Below are 22,852 nucleotides of genomic sequence, written 5' to 3' on the forward strand. Positions count from 1 at the left end.
TTCACCACTATTTAGGTCCCCGCTCTTGCACTTGCCCTCTGCCAGATTGTCTTGTGTGTTATTGCCAAGCTCTCAGCGTATCTTGATTTTGTTCCTGTTCTGACCCTGTTTGCCTGACCACTCGACCTAGGATTTTTGCGTGCCCCCCTATTTGGATTTGTTTGCCTGTTGGACTGGCATCCCGTTTTTCACCCTGCCTGAACACGAGTAAAGAACTTTACTTGCATTTATGTTTCCGAGTTGTGCTTTCATGTTCTTGTACCTGTAATCCACATACACACACACACCGCTGCAGTCCACCCTCATCAAAGCGTGCCGTCTGTAAACACAAGAGAAGTTTAAATGTCCTCATGGGCTGAAACTAATGTGGCCATCCCCTGAGTTTCCACTAGTTTGTGTGTAATTGCAGCCGACTAAGATCTCTCCCTTCAGCCTCGTCTGTCTATGATGGTTCACAACCAGTCGAGAGGCTCCATTTCATTCTAGGCTTAAGAAACTACTTGAGGATGACACTGGATGAGTTTGCCAAATATCCATGACTCCGTCGATCTGTACACCTAACAACCCATCCATCCATCCATCCATCCATCCATCCATCCACCCATCCGCCCAATCATCCACATAATAGTCGTGATATTTACAAAAAAATTGTACAAAGACAATTTGTATTAGATTGACCTTATCGTTTAAGGCGATCTGTTTGGCTTCACCAAAGTACGGCAAAGGTACGTACAACACACACAACACAGCACACCTTCAAGAGAACAGTTGCCTAGCGAGGAGGATGTCTCAGAGAGGCTTTCTTCGTGCAGAGAAGGCCTACCATTACGACCCAAACAACTTATTAAGCAATCACTGCTGTCGAAATCAAGATAAGAAATTCATCTTGAACTGTGTGTTGTTGACTGCCAATGTGATTCGTAACTCAGTTTGTATCAGGGGACAGAAAATCATTTGATTGCAACCACTTTACTTAGCGAGGGCTAATGATGACGCCAATCGGTCCTCACCATCTCTTTCTCTCTCTCTCTCTCTGTCTCTGTCGTTCTCTTTTTCAATAATAGCAGTGCCACTCTGAATTTTGAGCACACTTATGTTGGCCTCCACAGCATGATACAATCACACTGACCTCATGCGATTTAATGCAATCAGCCCTCACAGCTTGTGTGAAATTGCATTGTTCTGTTTCAAAGGAGAAGGGCTGTGAGTCTGTGGAAACGATCCTGCAGCGTCGCCCCAGAAGAATTCTGCAGCGAAAGATGTGGCGATGTCATTTAGCAGATGGCTGTGTATGAAAAGCGCTCCTTCAGAGATTACTGAACGTGTTAATCATTGCATGGAGCAAAAAAATGATTGTGTAATAATGGAGGTTTTCAAGGCAGCTGCAGCAGGGGAGGAAATTCAGTTGTTCAGCCGTTTCCGATGTTGCTGGTCGTTAAATAAATACTCTGCTCCCCCATCAACGGCTGCCATTATAATTATGATGATTGTATTCATCATTATAATCACAAAGACGTTCAGCATGTTTGATTTATGGATTATTACCTGACTGCAGTTTAATACTGTTTGAAGGAGCTGCACAAGACTAAAATCCTAAACCTAGAATAACATTTTTTATATATTATTAATATTTTAGGATTTAGGATTTTAAATCCAAACTAAATTCAACTTCATAAAAAACAAGTTATTTCCAGTTTGCACAATAAAGGCTGAAGCTAGGTCCCTGTCTCGAGCCACAGTATTTCCATACTCATTTGTATTTCTCACACCTCTTGGTCTCTTTTGCTCTCTTTCTCTCCGTGTCTCTCTCTTTCCCTTGATCAAGTGTTTCTTTCCCTTGGGTTTTTGGTGAAGTCAAGCTCGGCTGCTTGACATTGGCTTCCCTTTTAAATGTTGATTCTATTGCTCCACTGTCACAGATCACTGGCCAGGGACTGGAGTGGCGATGGAGGCTTTCACACTGCTCATACACTTCCAGTGATTCTCACTGAGAAGAAGATTTTCTGCCTGTCTGGAACAATAAGACGGCTTGACATATTTGAAGCTCTCCTGCGAAGAATGATGCAAAATTGGGTCACTCAAGAGCAGGATTGTAGAATGAGAGTGAGGTCTGATGCGCAAACAGTCATTCTAATTGTACATGTATCATAAAGGGGGCTTATGCAGGATTGGAGAATGATGAAAGGATTCTGTTGTATTGCTTTGAGAACAACATGCTATGTACTACTAAGCAACAGTTGTACTACCACATATTGCATTTGTGACTCTCTGTTTCTGCCAACAGTTTAAACTTAAATACATAAAAAAATTGTATTACATTGCGTTGTACATGTATTCATTTTGCGTGTACTAGTTCTTAAAACACGTAAATATATGATAAACACATGTCACAAATAGTATAAACCCCTCCATCAGTATGAAGACCTTCTAACCTTTCCGCCCATGTCCTGCTCTTGTGTTTGTCAGGGATCATTTTGACACACATTTGGGGACATCTGTTCCACTGTTAAGGGGATACGACACACTGACCATTGCTTGCGCACCACGGAACTACTGTGGTAAATAGTTAATTAAATAGTAATTGTTTTGTTGTTATACGCGTGTCTGTCCTTCTTTTCACAGCCTAAGAGTTTTAAAAGATGTTATCTTCTGAGGCAAAACTGGACTAGAACATCTCAATGCAGGCGCAATGCATTCAGCATGAAGCATAAATAAACTATACTGTTATTTCACAGATATTTCAGTATCAGTAAATCATCTTTCTTGAAGCACGTCTGTGCATGTAGGCTTCAAACTAAATTGATAATGTTACTTTGCATTATGTTTTTGGATGAGGAGAAGAAACAACTACGTGGACTGACTTAATGGTTTTCCAAAATGTAACGTTGCATCATGAGGCGTTAAAATTATATCCGTATCACACGGGCGCTCGGCTTCTTGTCAGGCGGCGTTTTACGGCAGTCAGTAGTTACGACAATGAAAGTAGCTTTACGGCAAGCGTGTATCCGTATGGAAAGCTTGTTGTTAGCCGTGTAGCTGTTGAAGTGCCCCTTACGCTCTTGTTTTTTTCATGAGCTCGACCAAAACACTCTCACGTTTAGGTTTTTAACCCGCTGTCATGGATGTCGGAGAGCTTCTAAACTATCAGGTAGACACTTTATTCAGCACACTCACGAGGAACCGAGCTAACAGCTAGCCTCAACAGCTAGCGCTCGTGTGTTGCTCACAGTAACATCGCTAGCACTCAACTTACCGGCGGCCGCTCGCGCGCTTCAGTTCAGTCTCGGTATTTAACGGTTACTTTGTTTTGTGTCTCTTTACGTCCGCTTTGTGAGACAGCCGACCGAGCCTCGCTTTGTTCCTCCTGCATCGACAAATAGCGTTAGCATTTAGCTGCGTGATGCTGCGACACCGACTGGCACCTCAGTTTGCAGCATTCTGCCAAACCAGCGTTAGTTTACGGACTGACGCAGATCGACTACTAACAAAATGCTTCTGCTCACACGGACTCAGATGGATTAGGAAAGCTCTCCAGAAGTTGTCATTTTTGTAATCAACCAAAGGTAGTAACGTAGTAATAACGCCATGTTCGCTCTCCTATGATTCATGGAGATAATGATACTTGCATGTGCGATTAAACGATGCTTTTATATTGAAAAGTTCTACCTCTCTCCTCCTGCGTTTCACAGCACCGTGCTTGGCCACACCGTGGTAATCCCTCTTTGTATCGACCCGTCAACAAATTAAATGATTGTGTTCGATCGTTAATGTGAAATGTCTCCATCCCCTGTCACCTGGCAGCCTGATAGAGGAGCGAAGCGCCCCAGGGGGGAGGATGGAGGAGCAGCGGGAGGAGGTGAGGAGACCAGAGGAGGGAAGCAGCAGAAGGGACTCAGTGCCAGGGAGCTGGCCCGATACCGGGAAGCAGCAGCAGGAATGGAAGGAGGGGGGGGCGCCGAAGATCTGACAGGGGACAAGAAGAGGATCCTGGAGAAACTGATGGACCGAGACGAAGAAGAACCTGAGGTGGGAAATATTATTATTGATAAATTCTTGATTTTTCTCCATGTCCAGTACCTTGTATTTGATACCCATTGAGACGCAGGATAGGGAGAGCAAGCTTCACCCCCCAACAGTCACACCATTCCTCTTATAAGAGCCTCTGCGTAAATAAGGGGGGGGGTATATGCGTACACGAAAATGAGATGTCTTCCCAAAGATGCTTGTTTTGATCAAGATTGAACACATGCCAGCAACAAAATTTCATCTAGCCGAAAACAAACGTGCTCTCTGTGACAGGTTCCAAGGGTCCAGGTTACTCATCCGTGTTCACTCATTGCGAGTTGGGTAGAATTGCAAGTACTACAGCAGTAGAACAGTGAACAATCTGTGGATCTGGACCAAGAAAGTTTCATTTTTTTCTTCAGGTGAAAAAAAGAACGAGTTGTCAGTCCCGGTGTTGGTGCGTCACTTAGTGCATTAGACAACTGAATATCTATTATTCTGTTCAAATTATCCCACTCGGCAGACTTTTCAGGTGTCAAGAGCTACTGAGAGTGAAGTGCTGCACTCTTCCATAATGTCACACGATTGCAATTTCCCAACCTGTCATTATCCGTCTAACACTTGACAGGCTTTTAAGCCATCAGCCAGTCAGAAGCACTCAAAGTTCTGGCTGCTTTTTCTTTTTCTAGACATGTATTGCATTGTTGCTGGAAAATGCACATCCCATATGGATCTTTCTGGATCTAAGATATGCAGAGACAAAATGTCCTCTCTATGGGTTGCGTAAACGCAAAGTGGACATTCTTTAATTTTACAGCGCTGCACTCTAACTCCTCCCCCCTCCTTCATGTAATCAGATCTACTACAAATCCTGTCAAGACAATCTAATAACCTTTTACAATGAAAAGTGATTTAACAGGAAGTTGTCATGAATTTGAATGTGCATTGTCCAATCTGCTCCAAGTCTCCTTAGTGTCTTGAGATTCCAGGCCTGAAGACACCTACAGACCAATATTCCTACTGGGAACAGGAGGTTGTTGTAAATTGAACATCCATTGTCCGTTCTGCCTCAATGATGATTTTTCCCGTCCCTACACTTCAGTGCCGGCCCCGTCCGAACCCTTAAACTCTCGCAGAGACGTTGCATTCAGCAGATTTATTGTGCCGCCTCAGGCATTTAGCCAATACCTCTGATTCGAGGGGAGATGTGAGGGGCCCGCTCATCGCTTTTAGCTTTAATGGGTCTGTTACTGCAGCAGTTTCCTTCCTTAAAGGCCATTTCAATAATTGTTTCTCTCCGTCTTCCTTGTTAAATGTTTTGCCTCTCCCGTATGTTCTAAACAGGCAGAGCCGGTGGATGAGAGTTCAGTGAAGAAAATGATCCTGACCTTTGAGAAAAGGTCGTACAAAAATCAGGAGCTGAGGATTAAGTTTCCAGACAACCCGGAGAAGTAAGCTCATTACTGACTGTTCAGTGCTTTGCTTTCATGTTTGAATATGAGGATGTCATTAAAACTCATTTCTACTATGACAAAGCACTTATGATCACCTAATTCATTTGGTGCCCTTTAAAGATGCATGGTCCCGTCGAATGCTTACATGTTTTCCAAACCGTCTTCCTCCTTTAACCAGGTTCATGGAGTCGGAGCTGGATCTGAACGACATCATCCAGGAAATGCATGTCATTGCAACAATGCCGGACCTCTACCACCTGCTGGTGGAACTTAACGCAGTCCACTCCCTGCTGGGCCTCCTCAGTCATGAGAACACTGATATCCTTTCACTTCTCAATGAGAGCATATATATATAACAAGAAAGACGCAAAGTAGCTGCTGGGGGAGGAGTTAGCAGGCAGTCAGTTGCAACGTAAAACAGTCCATGAAGGGTGTATTAAGAAAGCATGAGTCACCACAACCCGGGGTGGTGCTTAAAGCATGAGGACTTAACCACCCAAAGTATAATTGCTGCATTAACCATGGCGAGTGTTGTTAAATGGGCGGAGTACGTAGTCCTTAGCCTGAACAACATGTTGCCATAGCAGTGGTGGATCTGCTGCAAGAGCTGACGGATATCGACACCCTGCAGGAGAGCGAGGAAGGTGCTGAGGTGCTCATAGATTCTCTGGTGAGTTGAGTATTTGTATCCGTCTTTGATGGTCTGAATGAAGCAGCACTTTTTGGACTGAATGCGTAAGCCTCTGGGCTCCAGAGTGCATGCGAGGCACATGGGGGCTTATCAACCACATAGACCAGTTTAATGGGATGGAATTGAAAGGCAACATCTTGGGTCCGTGTTTACTTCCTGTCAGCTGATGTCATTCAGTGCAGAGCTATACAGTTTTCCTTCTGTAGGGGAGATCACTAACCGATCATTTAATGTAGAATTAGGTTGTAAAAAATAATAGTAACAATAGTAATACTATGCCATATGAATGACTATTTACTGTTGTAAAACAAATTGTTTGACTGTGAAAGCATCCTGGAATTAAACTGCGCCACAAGGGAGAAAAACAACATTTCAAAGTGAGATGTCAACCATATAAATATAGCTACTACGCTCACACCTTTCAGTTCTCTAAAGTTCCTCCAGTTGCGTCTGTTGGCACCTCTCTGTGTTCATCATCTTCTATCGCGGTCTTTCCTTCTCAACTGTACATTGAGCCTCTCTGCCTCTTTCTTTGATACCCCAGTACAGAAGCTGACATTTAGAGTGAGACAGACAAATGTCAAACTGCAAAAATGTGCTGATATTCCTATAACTGAGGAACGTGGTGATTTCCCCCCCAATACTTAATTCATTATTTAAGCGCCAAACATTACAGGAAGGCACAAAGTGAGATACAGTAATCCCTCGTTTATCGCGGGGGTTACGTTCCGAAAATGACCCGCGATAAGTGAAATCCGCGAAATAGAAAACTTTTTTTTTTTTTTACAATTAGCAACTATTACATGTATACAAATACAGTGACTCGCGTGTAGGCCGTTTCACTGCTCTTCAGACTGGGCCGCTGCATCCTGACTGCGCTCTGCAGTGTTCTCTTCTTCTGAAGCCCGCGGTGCAGGTGTGTTTGTTCGGGAGAAGAACATAGTGATAGGCAGCTGTTGTCGCTCTTTTTTCTTCTTTGCAAAAAGATCCTTGTACACCGACATGCCACCATCGATTACGTTGGAGAACTGTAATGAACGGCTCGGGAGTGAGTTTTTAGCGAATCAGAATGCAGAGCACAATGCACCAAAAAAAAAAAAAATGCAATATGAAAATCCGCGAAATAGCGAATCCGCGATAAGTGAACCGCGAAGTGGCGAGGGATCACTGTATAATATATATATATATATATATATATATATGAATGAAGTGGAAAAATGTATAATGCGTTACAGAACACATTCTTCACAGCCAAAAAAACAATGGTTGGCTTTGTAGGCATTGCAGAGTGTTTTAGAGCTAAGAAAGAGATTTCCTATTCGCAAAGTATATCTACGCGACAAGCTCTCTCTCTCTTGCTCTCAAAGGTGCAAAGTACATTTTCCTCCCATTCTCGCGCCGCGTGTAGTTGGCAGCTGTTTGTCACGGCTCCCACAAACACAATGAGTCATATTATCGGGTTGTTTCACACACATGTGCTCGAGGCTGCAGTAAAAAGCACGTCATCAGCTCAATAGACCATCTCACATAATGAGTCTTTTCGTGTCAGCATCTATTGATGGTTGAAATACTATAATGTCATTTTCAAGGTTTCTGGGATCATTTATTGTCATTATGCTACACAGAGATGCGCAACAAAATGCAGTTGTTGCCGATTTTTGACACAATGAAAAATATGACAAACAGAAGCCGCCTAGTGCATTCCTGTCAGGGATCCTTTGGTGATTTGCATTAGGAGGAATTTAAACCACAACAACATAAAAACACCAAGAAAGCATGTCCATGTCCACAAACTGACTGCACAAACTGAAAGCATCATGATCTCCACACAGATTCCACGTCCTTTGGTCCTACTGGATCTTTGCAAATGAAGACAAAAATGATTAATGGCTGGATGGATGACAGATGTCTTGACTGAATTTCTGCTGTGCCTCTGCTTGAGAATTTGTGGGTGCGGAGCGCCGGGGAGGCGAGATGTAAACGCGGTCCGTTTACCATGCAATGGAGCGCTGTGCTTTGGGGTTGCTTCAAAGGGCAGCGAGGTGCGCGGAAACCCATTTGTCTCTCTCTCGTCTACGGTGTGAGCTCAGGCTCCTCTGTCCTCGCTGCCAGAAGACCAGGTGCTATCCTCGATAAGATCAATCAAAGTGATCCACGCCGGGTATCCGGTGGCTCATGAATCAATGTTTACTTCTTTCATCTGTAATGGTACTCTTATCCAGCTGTTTGACACCCCGAGGGTTCTGTTTAGTTTAGAGTCTCCAGTCTTGCCTTGTAACTCCAGGACTTGTTCATAGACGCTTAGACAAGAGCCAAGCTTCTTCTGCCAAAACCGAGGCTCAGGAGTAAAGCTTTCTAACATCGCAGCACGTTGGAAATTATAACGACACGGACTCTGTCCAGATCCAGTCAAAATGACGTGTTTGGGGAGGATACATTTTATTTTAATACGAAAAAGAGCTTTGTGAGGGTAAGCCTGTGCTTGATTGTGACTTGATCTTTCTGTGTGTGCAGTTGGAGGGTCAGGTGGTGGCCTTACTGGTGCAGAATATGGAGCGCCTGGATGAACAGGTGAAGGAAGAGGCTGACGGCATCTACAACACGCTGGGTAAGGAAATGATACACTGGGCCTTAAGCCTAGTTTATGCTACTGTGTTTTCAGAGAGACACAAGGACACGCAGACTCAAGAGCCCCTTGAGTGTCCCTTGCGTGTCCCTTGCGTGCCTTTTCACACCACCTTGTGTGCGGCGACCCATTTTTCTAGGCTTGCGTCACTTTCAACGCAAGGCTGCGACTGGTCTGCTAACTACATCCTTTCCGCGGTCTCACATTTCCGTTTTCATAGCACAATACCGCCGTTAATAAAACAAAGAATGTTTACGAGAGAACGGATCAGATTGAAGAGCTTTTGTCGGAAGAAATGCGGAAATATGACCGCTTCTACAAGCCGTCATTGGCGGACTATAAGGACGCGCGGATGGCCTCTGATTCATGGAGGGAGATCTCCGCAAACGTCGGTTTGCCGCTCGAGGGGAACAAAGTTGTGGAGGAAAATGCGGGACAAACAAACGACTTCCACACACACAAAGACGTGACTCTCCAGGTCGTCTTCAACAAAAACACGTTACTCCAACTGTTGTTCTGGCGGCGAATTGCTCTGCAACACACGCAAGACTTTTAGAACCATGGATTGAAACGAGTGCGTTTCAGGTGCTGTTAGTCACAGAGAATCACAGCCATCATTAAATGTGGACAGGAGGGCGAGGAGAGGACTCGGGCCAGCAGAACTTGACTCTTCTGCCTCTCGGCTCTTTTATGTGTTGAATGACTCCACTGAGATGGTTTCTCTCTTTTTTTTAGTTTTCTTTCTTTCTTTGTTGCCAAATTGAGGCTGTGTGTCAGGAGAGCTGTTTCGGTGTGCACATTCAGCTCTGTGTGCGAGCGTGGCTTATATATCGAGAGAGCAGCTTTGTGTGTGTGTTTGTGTGTGTGTGTGTGTGTGTGTGTGTGTGTGTGTTATCAAGGGAGCTCTCCAAGCTTGAAAAAGCCTTTTGTCTGCTGCTCTCTGCTCTGAGCCTGCTGTCCACCAGGACGCTGTCTGTCTGCTCCGTTTGAATCCCTGATAAAGGCCCTTCCTCTGTCCCCCTCGGCGTCTCTGCCTCGCTCATCGTTCCTCAATCTACTGCTGCCCCTCTCTTCAAATGTTGCTCTTTTTTTCCTTTTTGTTCCCCCCCCCCAACTCTCTGCCCTGTTTGTTGTACCAAGTTTACATCATTCCCTCAGCTTTCCATTCCTCATCTTTTGCCTCCCTTCTGCTTTTTCACACCCTCTCTAGTTGCCTCCCCTCAGCCCCTTAGTTATTTTTTTTCTTAGTCTTACCTCTTCTTTATCACCGCAGTCCCCCCCCCCCCCCCCTTACCCTCCCTCCCCCTTCTGCTGCAGTCTGCTTTGATAGAGATATCATGTAGCAAAGACTTTTTAGGCTTTCTAATATAGATATAGTATTATACGTAGCTGGGACATGACCCAGACAAAACCTCTAATAAAATGATGACTGTTACAAAACGTAAGACGGTGAATAGTTTTCCTCAGATTTGTCTTTTTAACAGACAAACGTCACTTTCAACTTTGACTTTCCTCTTTAGATTAATCTCGTGTCTCTCATAGGTCAAAATTGCTCAAAAAGGGCATTTGAATATTCTCTTTATTCGTCAATAACAGGACAAATTTACACGAGACATAACTACTTGTATAGGTAATTTCTTTAAGTTTAAACCTATTTAACAACATATTACCTGCACAAAAATAAGTAAATTAAGTAATGGCCACGACCGCAGATCTCACTCTCTCTCTCTGCGCAAAGCGGTTTAAATTAACGACAACAATAAACAAATGCTGAGTGCTGATAAGAGTTTTGTGCAAGCAATTTAAGGTCGCGATTCATTCAGTGAATGAAATGTAAAGTTTTACAGTACCGACATTGAACGCTCCGAACTTTTTCTTTGCATGAAACGGCAAATAATCAAACCAGTGCATGAAGCTGTTGTAGCCGATCTAGTCTGTTTTTATTCATACAGAAAATACAGTTTTCTCACATTTGAATAGTTGTTTTCAACAACTATTTGAATATAGAATATTCGTTGACAGCCCTGGTCTCTCATGCTTAACATTCCCCAGCACACATTGCGCAGATAATGCCCCTTCATGCAACCACTCGAGTGTGTCACGTGGGGGCGTGACCAATAAACCACACTGGAAGATACTTGTCTAGAAATATTACGTGTTGACGGCTGTCAAGGTTAATAAAGGTTGCCATTTTATGTCAGACTACAAAGCCTCCACGTTACGTCGTCCATTACCTACATACAGTCTATGGGCGCAGCTCAGCCTTTTCCGCACAACTCGATTGGTTGTTTCCTTTATTCGCAGGGACCAAAAAGTAAAAGAGATGATTATATATGGTTCAATAATAGATTCTATTTGTAATGGCAGAGGAAAAAACAACCTCTGGTGTGTAAAGTCCTTTTAAGTCTGGCACCTAACCGGTAGTGTCCAAGCAGTTTTCTGTCCCAATACCTCAGCTGAGGATATTTGCTGACACTGATCTATTAACCACACTCATTTCCCCCCCGCAGACAGTGGACACGTCGAGTTCTATGATGACCTGAGTCAGAAATGTCATGTCGATAGCCTGTCCACTTAATGAGATCAATGTCGGTACGGATATGGATCCCCCTTTTCACATCCCGACTTACTTGACGTCTTGTTGGGAAATGCTAGGTCTCAGTAACATAGTTACTGAATAAAAATATAGAAAAACCTTAGCATAGGGTAATAAGGTCCTGATACTGAATAAGGTTTTTAGTCCCTTAGATGGTCAGGGAGACCACTGCCCAGCTCGGGTAAACTTTGGCAGTGCAGACACCGAACATGAAGGTTGGGTTTTAAATTTGTGATGTCACTTCTTCAGCAATCACAGAAAATATGGCGGAGTTCAGACCGGGCCTGTGCACCGAGGCAGCTCAGCAGGGACTGATGCAGTGGCTGCTCAAGAGAATCAAGGTGAGGATGTAATAGATCTATCTGGAATATATTGATTTTTTTAAAGTCATAATTTAAAACAAGATCACAATATTCTCATGGCATTATACAAATGTTGTACCACAGTTAGTTTTAGAAAACAAGACTACTCTAAAACTCATGAGAACAGACCTAAGATGATGGATTTGGGGCCTCTTTTTCACTCAGGCAAAGATTCCCTTTGATGCTAACAAGTTGTACTGCAGTGAAATCCTGGCCATCCTGCTGCAGAACAACGACAGTAAGTGTGCGTCACTAAAGGGCTCGTGGGATTTTAGCTTCTACTTCCGCCATCTCAATCTGACATGGAATCACATGCACTCTTTCATGTTTTCCCATTGTGTTCGTTTCTCCTTTCCTTCCCTCCCACTCCTTCACCCCTCTTCCCGTCTCACTTCTTCTCTTCCTCTCCCATTTGTCTTCCCCCTCCCCCATCTAAAACCGTGTGAAGCCTCAGGGAGCCACAGGGCCATCAGCTCTGTTCTCACTAATGATACTAGTCAGATGTGGGAGTGTCATTTTATACTCATTCTCTTCCGCCTTCATTCGTCCACCTGCTGCCCCTCCACCACAAAATAACATTTCACAACACATATTTTTTTTTTTTAATGAAAAATGTTCCCGATTATATTACTGTTGGTGTCTAAGGAATAAGGCGAATCACCTGGCCTAGGAAAATGATCATTTTGGGAATGTGTAACTTCCTGCTGTCACATTCGACTGTAAACTCTGAAGGGTTTATGTGTGAAAATGTGAACCAGTGCTGCGAGATCAGCTTTACTAATTAATTATGACCTGAAGATTCACTACATTTCTCACATTGAAATCTACTTTAGTTGTGAACACCTCATAGAGAAAGTCTCACAATGTGAAGCGGTAAGAAGCCTCGTTAAAAAAGGTATTTTAGTACTCACTCTTGGATAGAGTACCTTGTGAGGGGGTATTTCTCAGTGCGCTCTGCATGCCTTTGTAGTGATTCTGTCATTCCCTCAGTCTCTCTTCCTTTTTTTCGTTCCTTCATGTAAGCGCTTCAGCTTTTTATTCTTTCTCTTAGTTTCCTCTCCTGCTTCCTGCTCCTTTTTAAATGTCTATTTTCTTTAGTTTCTTTGCGACTGTCTGAATTGAATCTTTGTTGTCCTGTTACTCCATTTTAAAAAATTTTTTATCTTAGTGCTCGCTCTCCATTTCTTTTCCCCTCTACAGATACCAGAGAACTATTGGGAGAGATGGATGGCATTGATGTGTTACTGCAGCAACTATCTGTAAGATTTATCTTTCCCTCTATTTTCAGTGTGCGGTTTGCTTTGGCTCGCAGGCGTTTGTCAAACATGAGCCCAATTTTTAACCTTATTTGCAGTCTCACTATTAAGACCAATCCTATGGATTCTCATTGAGCAGTGGCTGTTGGCTTTTTCCCACCCACATAATTATAGCACTAACCTCGCTAATGGAACCTGTTTCCCAGGCATATATTCCTTCTCATCTTCAAAGTACCTCACATTGCTACCATTCCCAAACAATCGGTCCCCCCCCCCCCCCCCCCCCATCTCTCCCAGGTGTTCAAGCGTCACAACCCGTCCACCGCCGAGGAGCAGGAGATGATGGAGAACCTCTTCGACGCCTTGTGTTCATGCCTCATGCTGCCAGCCAATCGGGACCGCTTCCTCAGAGGGGAGGGGCTACAGCTGATGAATCTCATGCTCAGGTGAGGCTGCCACTACTGCCTCCCAGGCTTCTCTACTTTGAGAATGCATTTCTTTCCACATAAAACAAAACATCTGGTTTCCCAGGTACAATACGCTGCGAGGAATTGCATTGCCTTTAATGTGACGTATGTATAGATGGTGAGGGTTGTTGAGGATTCATTCTTTGCAGTTTTAACTATTTTCTAAATATTCTGATAGATTTGCTGTTCAGCAGTCAACTCTTGTCCGCAGTCTTAAGTACCAGTAAAGCCTGTTCAATGGCATGCCGGGGTAACGAGATTCCAGCTTAAATTAAGATACCACACAGAGATGAAATCCACTATTTTTAACGCAACTTCCTTGTTTGCAATGTTTCAAATGTGCAGCAGGGAATACTGATGGAAGCTGATGTGATTTTGACCCTAATTGTTTGAGGAAAAAAGGGTACCGCCGTTGCTACATTGAGGAAAAGCCCTACATTTTTCCCCAGAATGTCCAATGCGAGTGACTCCCATGATCACACGTCACACAAGGCAAAGATTCCCTTCACTTTTGGTGTGAGCAGACAATACCACACACGCATAAATCCACCGTTGATTACTAACGTTCACCTCATTCCAAACAAATACTATGTTCTGTGCAATTCAAGTATTAATTGTTTACAGCCGATACGAATGTGTTGTATCGGCCTTGAAGTTTTTGCTTTTGCACTCAAATCATTTTTCTAAGCTATTGTCATGAGTACAGAATGCTGCTCGGCAAGAACGGTTTTGTTCATTTCTGAAATGCCAACATTCTGCCAACGTCGAGTCAGTGATACAAGAAAATATTTGTTGCAACGCCACAGTTAATAGGTTTGAACTTCTGCGACGTATGAACTATTTTCCCGGAGAGCTCAACCTCCCTCTGTAAACAAAGTGTGAACACTCCTAAGAGCCTGTAGCTCGGCACAGAGCAGCGCGTCTCTCTGCCGTCGCATGATTCAGCAGTGGTGTGACCTTATGGAGTCACATTTATGAAACCTGCACAGCCTCCACGCCGCTGTTCCCATAATCACATCATTGAACACGTGTATTTAAGGCAGATCAATATCCCATCATTACATGCAAACCCCCACCCCCCGCCCCAAAAAAACGTTACTGGTAAATGATCCACCAGGCAATCCGAGGAGGAGGAAGACCAAGCACGGTGGAAAAACAAACCTTTTAGAATGACCTTTAGAAACTAATTGTGGACTTCTAAGAAATCAACCTGAATTTAACTTTGGATAGTTTGAAGGGATGCTAATCTATATGATTGATAGCTGACCTGATAACGAATGGGACTTGTGCCTTGCAACGATAACCAATGCATAAACAGACTAAATCCGCCGCGTGCGTGTGGACCATGTGGCGTTTTCGGGTCATAACGAATTTGGGTCTAATCCAAACCCCTCCGCTGGCGTCGTGCCAGCAGCGACTTGGCACCTGCGACGGCGTAGATAGCGGCACCAGACTGCGGCGTTAAGTCACCTGTCTCCCAACTGAATTGCCTAGTTTCCTGACGAAAAGTACACCGTGTATATCGGCACCACCTCTCGCCCACCGGCCCCTCCAGCCGTCCATCATACATAATGTGTCTGCCTGGAGAACCAGACTTAACTGCTTGAAATATGTGTCTCTCTTCTGAGATAAACACTGTCGTCTGTCATTGGCAGAGAAGGAGGAAGTGACACGATGACAGACAGCTACATTTCCCGAGAGGAGTTGTGAATTCGGGGGGTTGAGGGGGCCGGCGGTGTGGACAGAGCATGAGACTGTTGGTCTCCGATATCGCGCCAGCACTTTGATGGTGGAAGTGAAAGGATGCGGCGTTCAGACTTATGTGCTTTGACAGAACAATTTTAGTTCAGTTTATTATTTTGCTGAATGTTTTCAAGATTCCCGTGGAAACAATTGCTTGTTTTATCTTATTCAAAGTTCTTTAGTTCTCGAGGTTCCATTGTGATAACGATTGAGTCTTTTTCATAAATACCAATTATTTAAAAAATACACAAATGGCAGCTTACACATCTTATAAACCTTTTCAAGGACCCTCATTACAAATATGTGTCTTCTTTCTATCTACTGTGTTGGAACAAAGAGTAACTGTGACACCACCATTGTGTCCCCTCTGCTGCAGAGAAAAGAAAATGTCTCGAACCAGCTCGATGAAGGTCCTGGACCACGGCATGATTGGACCGGAGGGAGCAGATAACTGTCATAAGTTTGTGGACATCCTCGGGTTACGAACCATCTTTCCCCTCTTCATGAAAACCCCAAAGAAGATGAAGAAAACGGGCGCTTCAGAGAAGGAGCATGAAGGTTGGTCACTAAGCAAAACAACAGCGGATGCGGTTCCTTCATGAAAACCGCACTCTGCTGCAGATTGTCACTTTGTCACCTTGTTTTAGTAGAGTGACCCATGTAGACCCAGCGGTGGAAGCCATGGTCTGATATTGTGCACTATCAATAAAATGCCATCAGCAATTAGATGTGATAAGAAACCGATCGAGGAAACAAGTGAATAGAAACCAAGCCACCGAGGTAACGAGATCTTAGTTGTTTGAAATCAATATCTTCCACACATCCAGGGAGAATGGGATTTTTAATTTTGGTTTTATTATGTGAATTTGGATTGAGGACTAATTATTTCAGTGCCAATTGGCAGCCTTTACTTCAATAGTAAAATGCACTTCTGCCTTGTACAGCGTGCTAATCCCTTAATCCATTGTTGATTGTCTTGGTCACGATTCGCTTAAAAATCGCTAATTTCAGAACCCACACACTCCACATTTTTGCCTACACATGAGGCGACAGGTGACAGTGAAATATATTGACGCACTTTCTTAGTACTGCAGTTATTTCCATTTCAAATATGTACACATTGAAATGCTCCATGCAGCATGTTACTGAAACGTTCTAACGTGAATAGAAGGTGTTGATGGTGCAGATGTTGGCGCTTTTTAATTCTCCAATTTTTGTCCTTTTTAAAGACGTCTTTATTTTTCTAACTGTGTTAATGTAAATGATCGCACTAATCGCCGCCGATTCATTTCTCGTCCTCGTTCCTTGCAACATGCAGTCCGCCCCGCAGACACACTCAATCCTTATCTGCCTGCGTGCCGCGGTTGGCTGCCTCTTCGGCCCCTCAGTTTACACGATCCATCCAATCTTGATTGATTTTTCCTGCCCGCTCTGAACGTCTCTTGTCAGCGGTGAGAAATGAGAAGAGCTAACAAGAGCTAGTCAGAGAGAAACTGAGAGCACGTCCACAGGACAGAGGGGGGGTGAAACTGAGAAAAGAGTGAAGGGACAAGAGGTAGAAACCCCGTCCATCTCGCTGCTCTTAGTGAGAACCCACATATCAAAATGTTTCTCTCCCTCCGTCTGCTTTAATTAAGTTTGATTTGTCCGGCGGGGCTTCCCGGCCCTGCAGAGGAGAACAACTTGTCTTTAATTGTGTCTCGTCTCGCCCGCGCACCGGTCTCATTAACCTTGGACCCCTCCTTCGTTAGTAGGGAAGATAACCCGTACAAACAGTTGCGCCTTCGCCCCATATGTGCACTTGGGCTTTGGGAATCCATCCACGTGGCTCTTTTTCCGCTGTGTGGTGTAGACTTATGTGATTTTTCAACCAAAACTATATGTCGAGAGGAACAATATGATGATTCATGACGAGACACACGTTTTTTTGAGAGGTGATTATTGGTGCTTCACTGGTGTCTGTTGACACCTTCTGCTTGCAAAGGCCATTTATGATACTTCAAAGCTGTAAACGTAACCACATAAATATAGACTAATTCTTTACCGGCAAATATGCCCGAGGCATCTCGTTGCCACGTTCCTGTTAATGCCTTCGCATCTTGTTGTCTTCAAATCACTGAACTGAGAATACTGCGCTACAGCTGCACCTACAATAAAGCTCAAATCCAGTGGCAAACTAAAGCAACGTCTTTCTACGACTAAATCTTTATGAAATCTTTATTCCAAGACCACAGTTTCTGCATAATGTCTCGAAGCCGAAGGAGAAGATTTCCACCCACATATTTTAATATTTCTAAGACAACATCCATTGCAGTCTTCAGATTCATAATCATGAGCTAGAACATAATGGAGATTAACCTTAGACGAAAATGACGTTGTTCTGTGAAGCTTGTGTGATGCCATGGAGTAAAAATTGAGTAGTTTCTCAATAGTCAATGTTTTGTGTTTTACTCTGAAATGACCTTTGCGCTGTTGTGCGGCTCTCAGCTGTGAAACAACAAAGGTGGCTAGGCTAATTTTACCCATTGTAGCGCTGAATATTCCCCTGGATGTCAGAGACAAACATCTTTTCAGACTTAATACGCAATGGAATTTTAGCACTATTGTTTTTGGATTTTCAAAAAGTTTTTCAGATGATACAGAATAATCCTGTATTAGCCAGACAGCAGGGAATCCGCAAGAAAACAAACTATGAATAAATAAACTCTGTTATAGCAGACAAACTGAATGATTGATGGTTACTTAAGGTTATATTTTTGGCAAGTCCTGCACTACAGGAACAACAAAAATGTAATTTTAGTATCGACTTTAAAAGTGAAAAGATGAAAAAAGAGGGGTGGTCATGAATAGTCACACAGTGGGCGCGATCCGGCAGATCAGCCCGTATTCAAACGTACAAATGAACAGTGAGCGCAAGCAAATTTAACTTGGAATGCGTTTTTAGTTAAAGCCCCCCCGTTTAGGGTTTCCCTTCATGCCTCCATTGATTAGTCCGCTATAAGCAGGTTGAGATGCTCGTCATAATACAGGCCTCTCTCTTAGGCGACTAATTGAAATTGCTGCTAATCAAGTGGTTCTCCAAAATAACACAATGACATCGTAGATTAATTATCGGGCGCTTCAAACAAAAGTAATTAGGAGGCAGAGACCTCTCTCTCTCTCCCTCCCTCCCTCCCTCCCTGCGCTGCGCATAGATAGATCCCTCTAAAAATGCCGTCTGACATTGACACAAACCAAATGACCGCGGACTGCAGAGCCCCCGTCGGCGTACAGAGCAGCATAATTAATAGAGAGTTTGTCAGGAGATTAAAAAAGTTGCATTGCTCCGTCAACATTCCGCTCACGACTCGTCTTTACGCCGCCCGTTCGTTCTCGCATGTGCTCCGAAACGGGGTCTGTTTTGGGATGAAGATTGGTGGCAGCCGGCTGTTTATATTCCAGCTAATGATGCGTGAGAGCAGGAGTAAACATCTCATTTACAATAGTCCCAGCACTAAAGAACGCTTTTTATCGTGGGCAGATGTTTGTTCGGGGGAGAGGTCGTTGAATGCCACACGGACGCCTTCGATTGGGGCGGACGCCCTCGCCGTGAACCTTATTTTCTAATGAAAGCACTCCGAGGTAATGAGCGAGGCATGCTAGCAGGAAGAGGCATATTGCCATATTTTCTGGCCGTGGTGTTGGAAATATACAGCGGGGGGGGGGGAGCAGATGTGAGGCTTTTTATTAAAACCTTTTCCCTTCTCAAATTATGGCAGTTTCATTACAAAGACTAAAGGGGTTTTATCAGTCCGTTATTTTACAAAGGAGATTCAGAGAACTAAGTAGCAGAGTGGATGAGTGTACGATAAAACCTGCGTCCGACAAAAGCAGAGAATCAAATGGAGCCCTCGTTTGATCGTCTCCCCCCTCAGCACTGTCCGCCTCAGACTCAGATCATAATCATTTTACACGATTCAAGTGTGATTATAATCTGTGTTGTCAGAAGCACGCCGTGTAATCCTATTATTAGTCTATTTCAGAGCGAGAGATTTGCCTTCAAATCTCTGTGTAAAAATCCAATTGGCGTCTTCACGTCTGCTGCCGGGGATTGATCATGTTCTCTCTGCAGTTCTGCACACTGACTAAATATCCCGAGGTACATTTAGTTGTATCTGAAAGCATTTACACTGAAATATAATGTTAAGGGCCGGATGTGCTCGACATTTAGAACAATGGTATTGTTTAAACGTTTTAAGTCCAACTGCACTTTGTTTTCATGCATATCTAATTTGAGAACTGTATAAAATGTATTCTTCCTCCAAAAGGCTTGATCAAGTCTATGCACAGACGGTGAGCACAGAGTATCACATTGTTTCGTTTATCAGCAGATTTCCCGGCTGCCCCATGTCCCATGTCGAAGTATCCCTGAGCAAGACACCTTACCCCTAAGTGCTCCCCGGGCAAAATGTAAGAGCCATGGGTAAAGAATGTCTTGTAAGTCGCTTTGGATAAAAGCGTCAGCTAAATGACCTGTAATGTAATTTATGCCACATGGGAACATCGAAATCCATTTGTGCATCCGGCCTGACGCGTACCGCAGAAGGAGAACGAGTGAGTGTTGGCGTTGGGCAGCCGGTGGGCAGCGCAGTCCTGTGTGGTAGACAGCGGAGTAAACCGTTATTAACACCGGTTCTGTTGATTTACATCATGGTGCGTTCATGCGCGATTGAGAATAAAAGGCTCTCTGCACGCTGGTGCGAGCACCACGCCGCCGCATACACAGACGCATGGCCATCGGAGCACACAAGAAGCCATTACTTATTCTCAATTGGACCTAAATGGGTCAAACCCTTTTGGTATCAGCCATTTTTAAAAGTGGAACTTGTTTGTACGTAGTAGAAATGTGCGAACGATTTTCTATATCTCTTGGCAAAGCGATGAAAGCGACCACGCTGTTTAATGTAGTCTGGGGCTGCTACAGATTATCTGGGGCTCCATTTAGTCAACAGTGCATGATGGTAAATTACAAAATATAATAATATAATCATTTGTTCAGCGTTCTATTTGCAGCCTTCTGAGAATTCAGTTCAATGTGGACAGACGCTCACTGGTTCTTTTCACCACAATTTTTTTTCAAGCTGAAAGCAAAGCCTGAACCCTTCTGTGACCATCATCTCTGTAGCTTCCACCACTATTTCAGAAAGTAATTCTGAGCATTACAAGGTCCCCGGGCCCCAGGGAAAGTTCCGAAAGCAGAAAGGCCCTCAAAAAGTACTTTCTGTGTCCCAGGAGGCCTAATGGGAGGAATATTGTATTGGGAAACACCATGTGTGGACACGTGTGAAAGTAAGCGTTCCTAGTATATGGACACTTTAAAAGAGTAACAGACAGGAAGAATAGTTAGGCTCATTGTAATTTGAATTACCTAAATGTTAATGCAAAAAAGTATCCATTCTAGTCTTAGCTTTTCATTCTACGCATTGTGTACTCTGTACTTCAAGCTGTTGTTATTTACATTGACTGCCAATCACTACATTCTGATGAAAATAGCAGCAATGTGTACATCAGATACAGCTGTTATGTGTCCTTTGCTTTCCTTTTTCCTGGGAGTTGGAGGGAGAGTTCATTCGTGGTCCTTGACACACTGAGTGCTGTCTCTAAAAACCCAGAGCGTTTAGTCTGTGGTGCTGGAAGGGTGATTGCTCCCCCCAGGGCACCGTTCTCCCGGTCTCTCTGCAAAGCACCACACATCTATCCTCTTGTTACTCAGAACTACACAGCACTTCCTTCAGCTGTCAATCCGTACAGTCCAGGCCACTCAGGGTTATTTGCATGTTAACTTGGTGCTCTGGATCCCCCGAGGTAAAGGCGAGGTAAAGGCGAGGCATGCGGCGAATGGTTAGTGGAGGATGAGTGAACGGCAGCTTTCGGATGTGCAATCTGTATGCAAACCTCCCTCAAGGAAAAGGTAGTTTCATGTTTCCAGGTTTCAAGGATCGTTTATTGTCACTATTGGCGCGTTTCCACTGAGCGGTATGGTACGGGTCGGGTCTGTTAACCACGATTTGGCGAGTGTTTCCACCGCCAGCAGTACCCACTTGATAGGCGTGGTGTATTCCAGAAAGTAGTGATAACGTCACTTGATAGGCGTGGTATATGACGGAAAGTAGTGAAAGCTAACCGCAAACAACAATGGAGGACATACAGCTGATCCTGTTCTTGTTTCTCGATATGCGGCTGTTTGTCACAAGGAGACGACAATCTTTGTTTGAGCAAAGGCTACATGCTGCAGGTGTGTTACATGTGTTGTCTTTCCCCTTGCGCAGTCTAGCTCCACCCTTTAGTACCAAACAACTGTGCCAGGTACCCCAACGGAAGGGTACCCAAAAAGTGGTACGGTACGGTTTGGATTTTTGGTACCATTCTCATCTTTTGGCAGTGGAGACACACATAAAAGGGTACCGACCCGACCCGTACCGCACCGCTCGGTGGAAACGCGCCATCTGTAACGGAGGGCTGCCCAGCGAATTGGAATCCATACACAACCGATACTGCATCTCTACCAGAAGGTTAAATTATAACATGGCAGACCGCTGATAAATGAGAAAGCATCTACACTTCAGCCAAGCTACTGTCAGTAGCAACGCCCATTATTTATTATACTCTACACAGGTAAAAAAATAAAAAATGGCATTCTGCAAAAAGCCACCGAACAGTTTGCGGGGGTTTTAAGTGGAAGCGCTTCTGTCTGGTTGCCAATGAAAGGATTCAACAATTTTAACAATGAGGCTGATTGCGGTCCTTGCAGTTTCTCGTAGAGTGCATGGGAATCAGCGAGAGAGGACGCCGAGGACCTGGTACCAGATGAGCCACACAGAGGAAATGAGGCATATGCGACACCACTATGCAACAAATTGGTCTTGAATGAAAAGTCTTATTATATAAAGGTTATTTATTTGATTAGTGTCATGAATAGAGATTTTGAGATATTATCAAGGGTAGAAGATTTAACCGGTTTCTTGTTTTTAAACTTTTAAAGAAGTGTGTGAAGCAAAGCATGTAAATAAAGTATTGATCGGGCTCCTTTTAGCAGCCTTGCCCTCCATCTTGTACCCAAGCTGTAATCCTGCCTCCACCCCTTCACGGATCTCAGCAGAGCGGTAGCTCTTTGTAAACTCTTTGAGAGAATGTTCCGCAGCGAGCGATCAATAGCCTCCCCGGCAGGGTGTCGAGGTGTCGACATCAATTACCACTCGGATCAAGTTGAACAGTAGCGTCCTTCCGGAAATGGCAGTTAGCCCCCTTGTCATTGTGTAAGGCCGGCTACATTAAAATAAGGGGACGTTGTGCTGAGTACAACGTTTTAACGGTATGTCGAACCAGAAATGCCAATCACACAGTACAACTGGGATTCAGTGTTTACAGTTTTTGTATCATTCATTATATATAGACATTTAGTGAGCATCATTTATTACACTATTAAACAAAACAAACCTTAAATTCCCCCCTTCAAACACACCATGATCCATCAAGTCGTTTAACACCCTCCGTCCTTTAACTTAAGCACTCATTCGGAAAACTTGCTGCCCGGGTACCTCGTTCTCCAAGGACCACGGCATTTTTTTTGGCAATTCTTACATTATTTGTTGAGACCCTTATGTTGAGTGTTT

General features: G+C 44.0%; 1 protein-coding gene across 1 annotated transcript in view; it reads left to right on the plus strand.

Moving 5' to 3' along the window:
• Positions 1-2,905: 2,905 nt before the first annotated feature.
• The window catches only part of ctnnbl1 (catenin, beta like 1), a 35,031-nt gene continuing 15,084 nt past the window's right edge, over positions 2,906-22,852 (plus strand). Inside the window, exons 1-11 of the mRNA XM_040193561.2 lie at positions 2,906-3,148; positions 3,802-4,026; positions 5,350-5,456; positions 5,638-5,777; positions 6,032-6,129; positions 8,665-8,758; positions 11,622-11,713; positions 11,900-11,972; positions 12,935-12,993; positions 13,288-13,436; positions 15,577-15,758. Of these exons, the coding sequence (XP_040049495.2) occupies positions 3,119-3,148; positions 3,802-4,026; positions 5,350-5,456; positions 5,638-5,777; positions 6,032-6,129; positions 8,665-8,758; positions 11,622-11,713; positions 11,900-11,972; positions 12,935-12,993; positions 13,288-13,436; positions 15,577-15,758 (1,249 nt within the window). The 5' untranslated portion in view covers positions 2,906-3,118. The remainder of the gene's footprint in view (positions 3,149-3,801; positions 4,027-5,349; positions 5,457-5,637; positions 5,778-6,031; positions 6,130-8,664; positions 8,759-11,621; positions 11,714-11,899; positions 11,973-12,934; positions 12,994-13,287; positions 13,437-15,576; positions 15,759-22,852) is intronic.

The sequence above is a fragment of the Gasterosteus aculeatus genome, chromosome 2, assembly GCF_964276395.1.
Source record: "Gasterosteus aculeatus chromosome 2, fGasAcu3.hap1.1, whole genome shotgun sequence".
NCBI lineage: Eukaryota > Metazoa > Chordata > Actinopteri > Perciformes > Gasterosteidae > Gasterosteus > Gasterosteus aculeatus.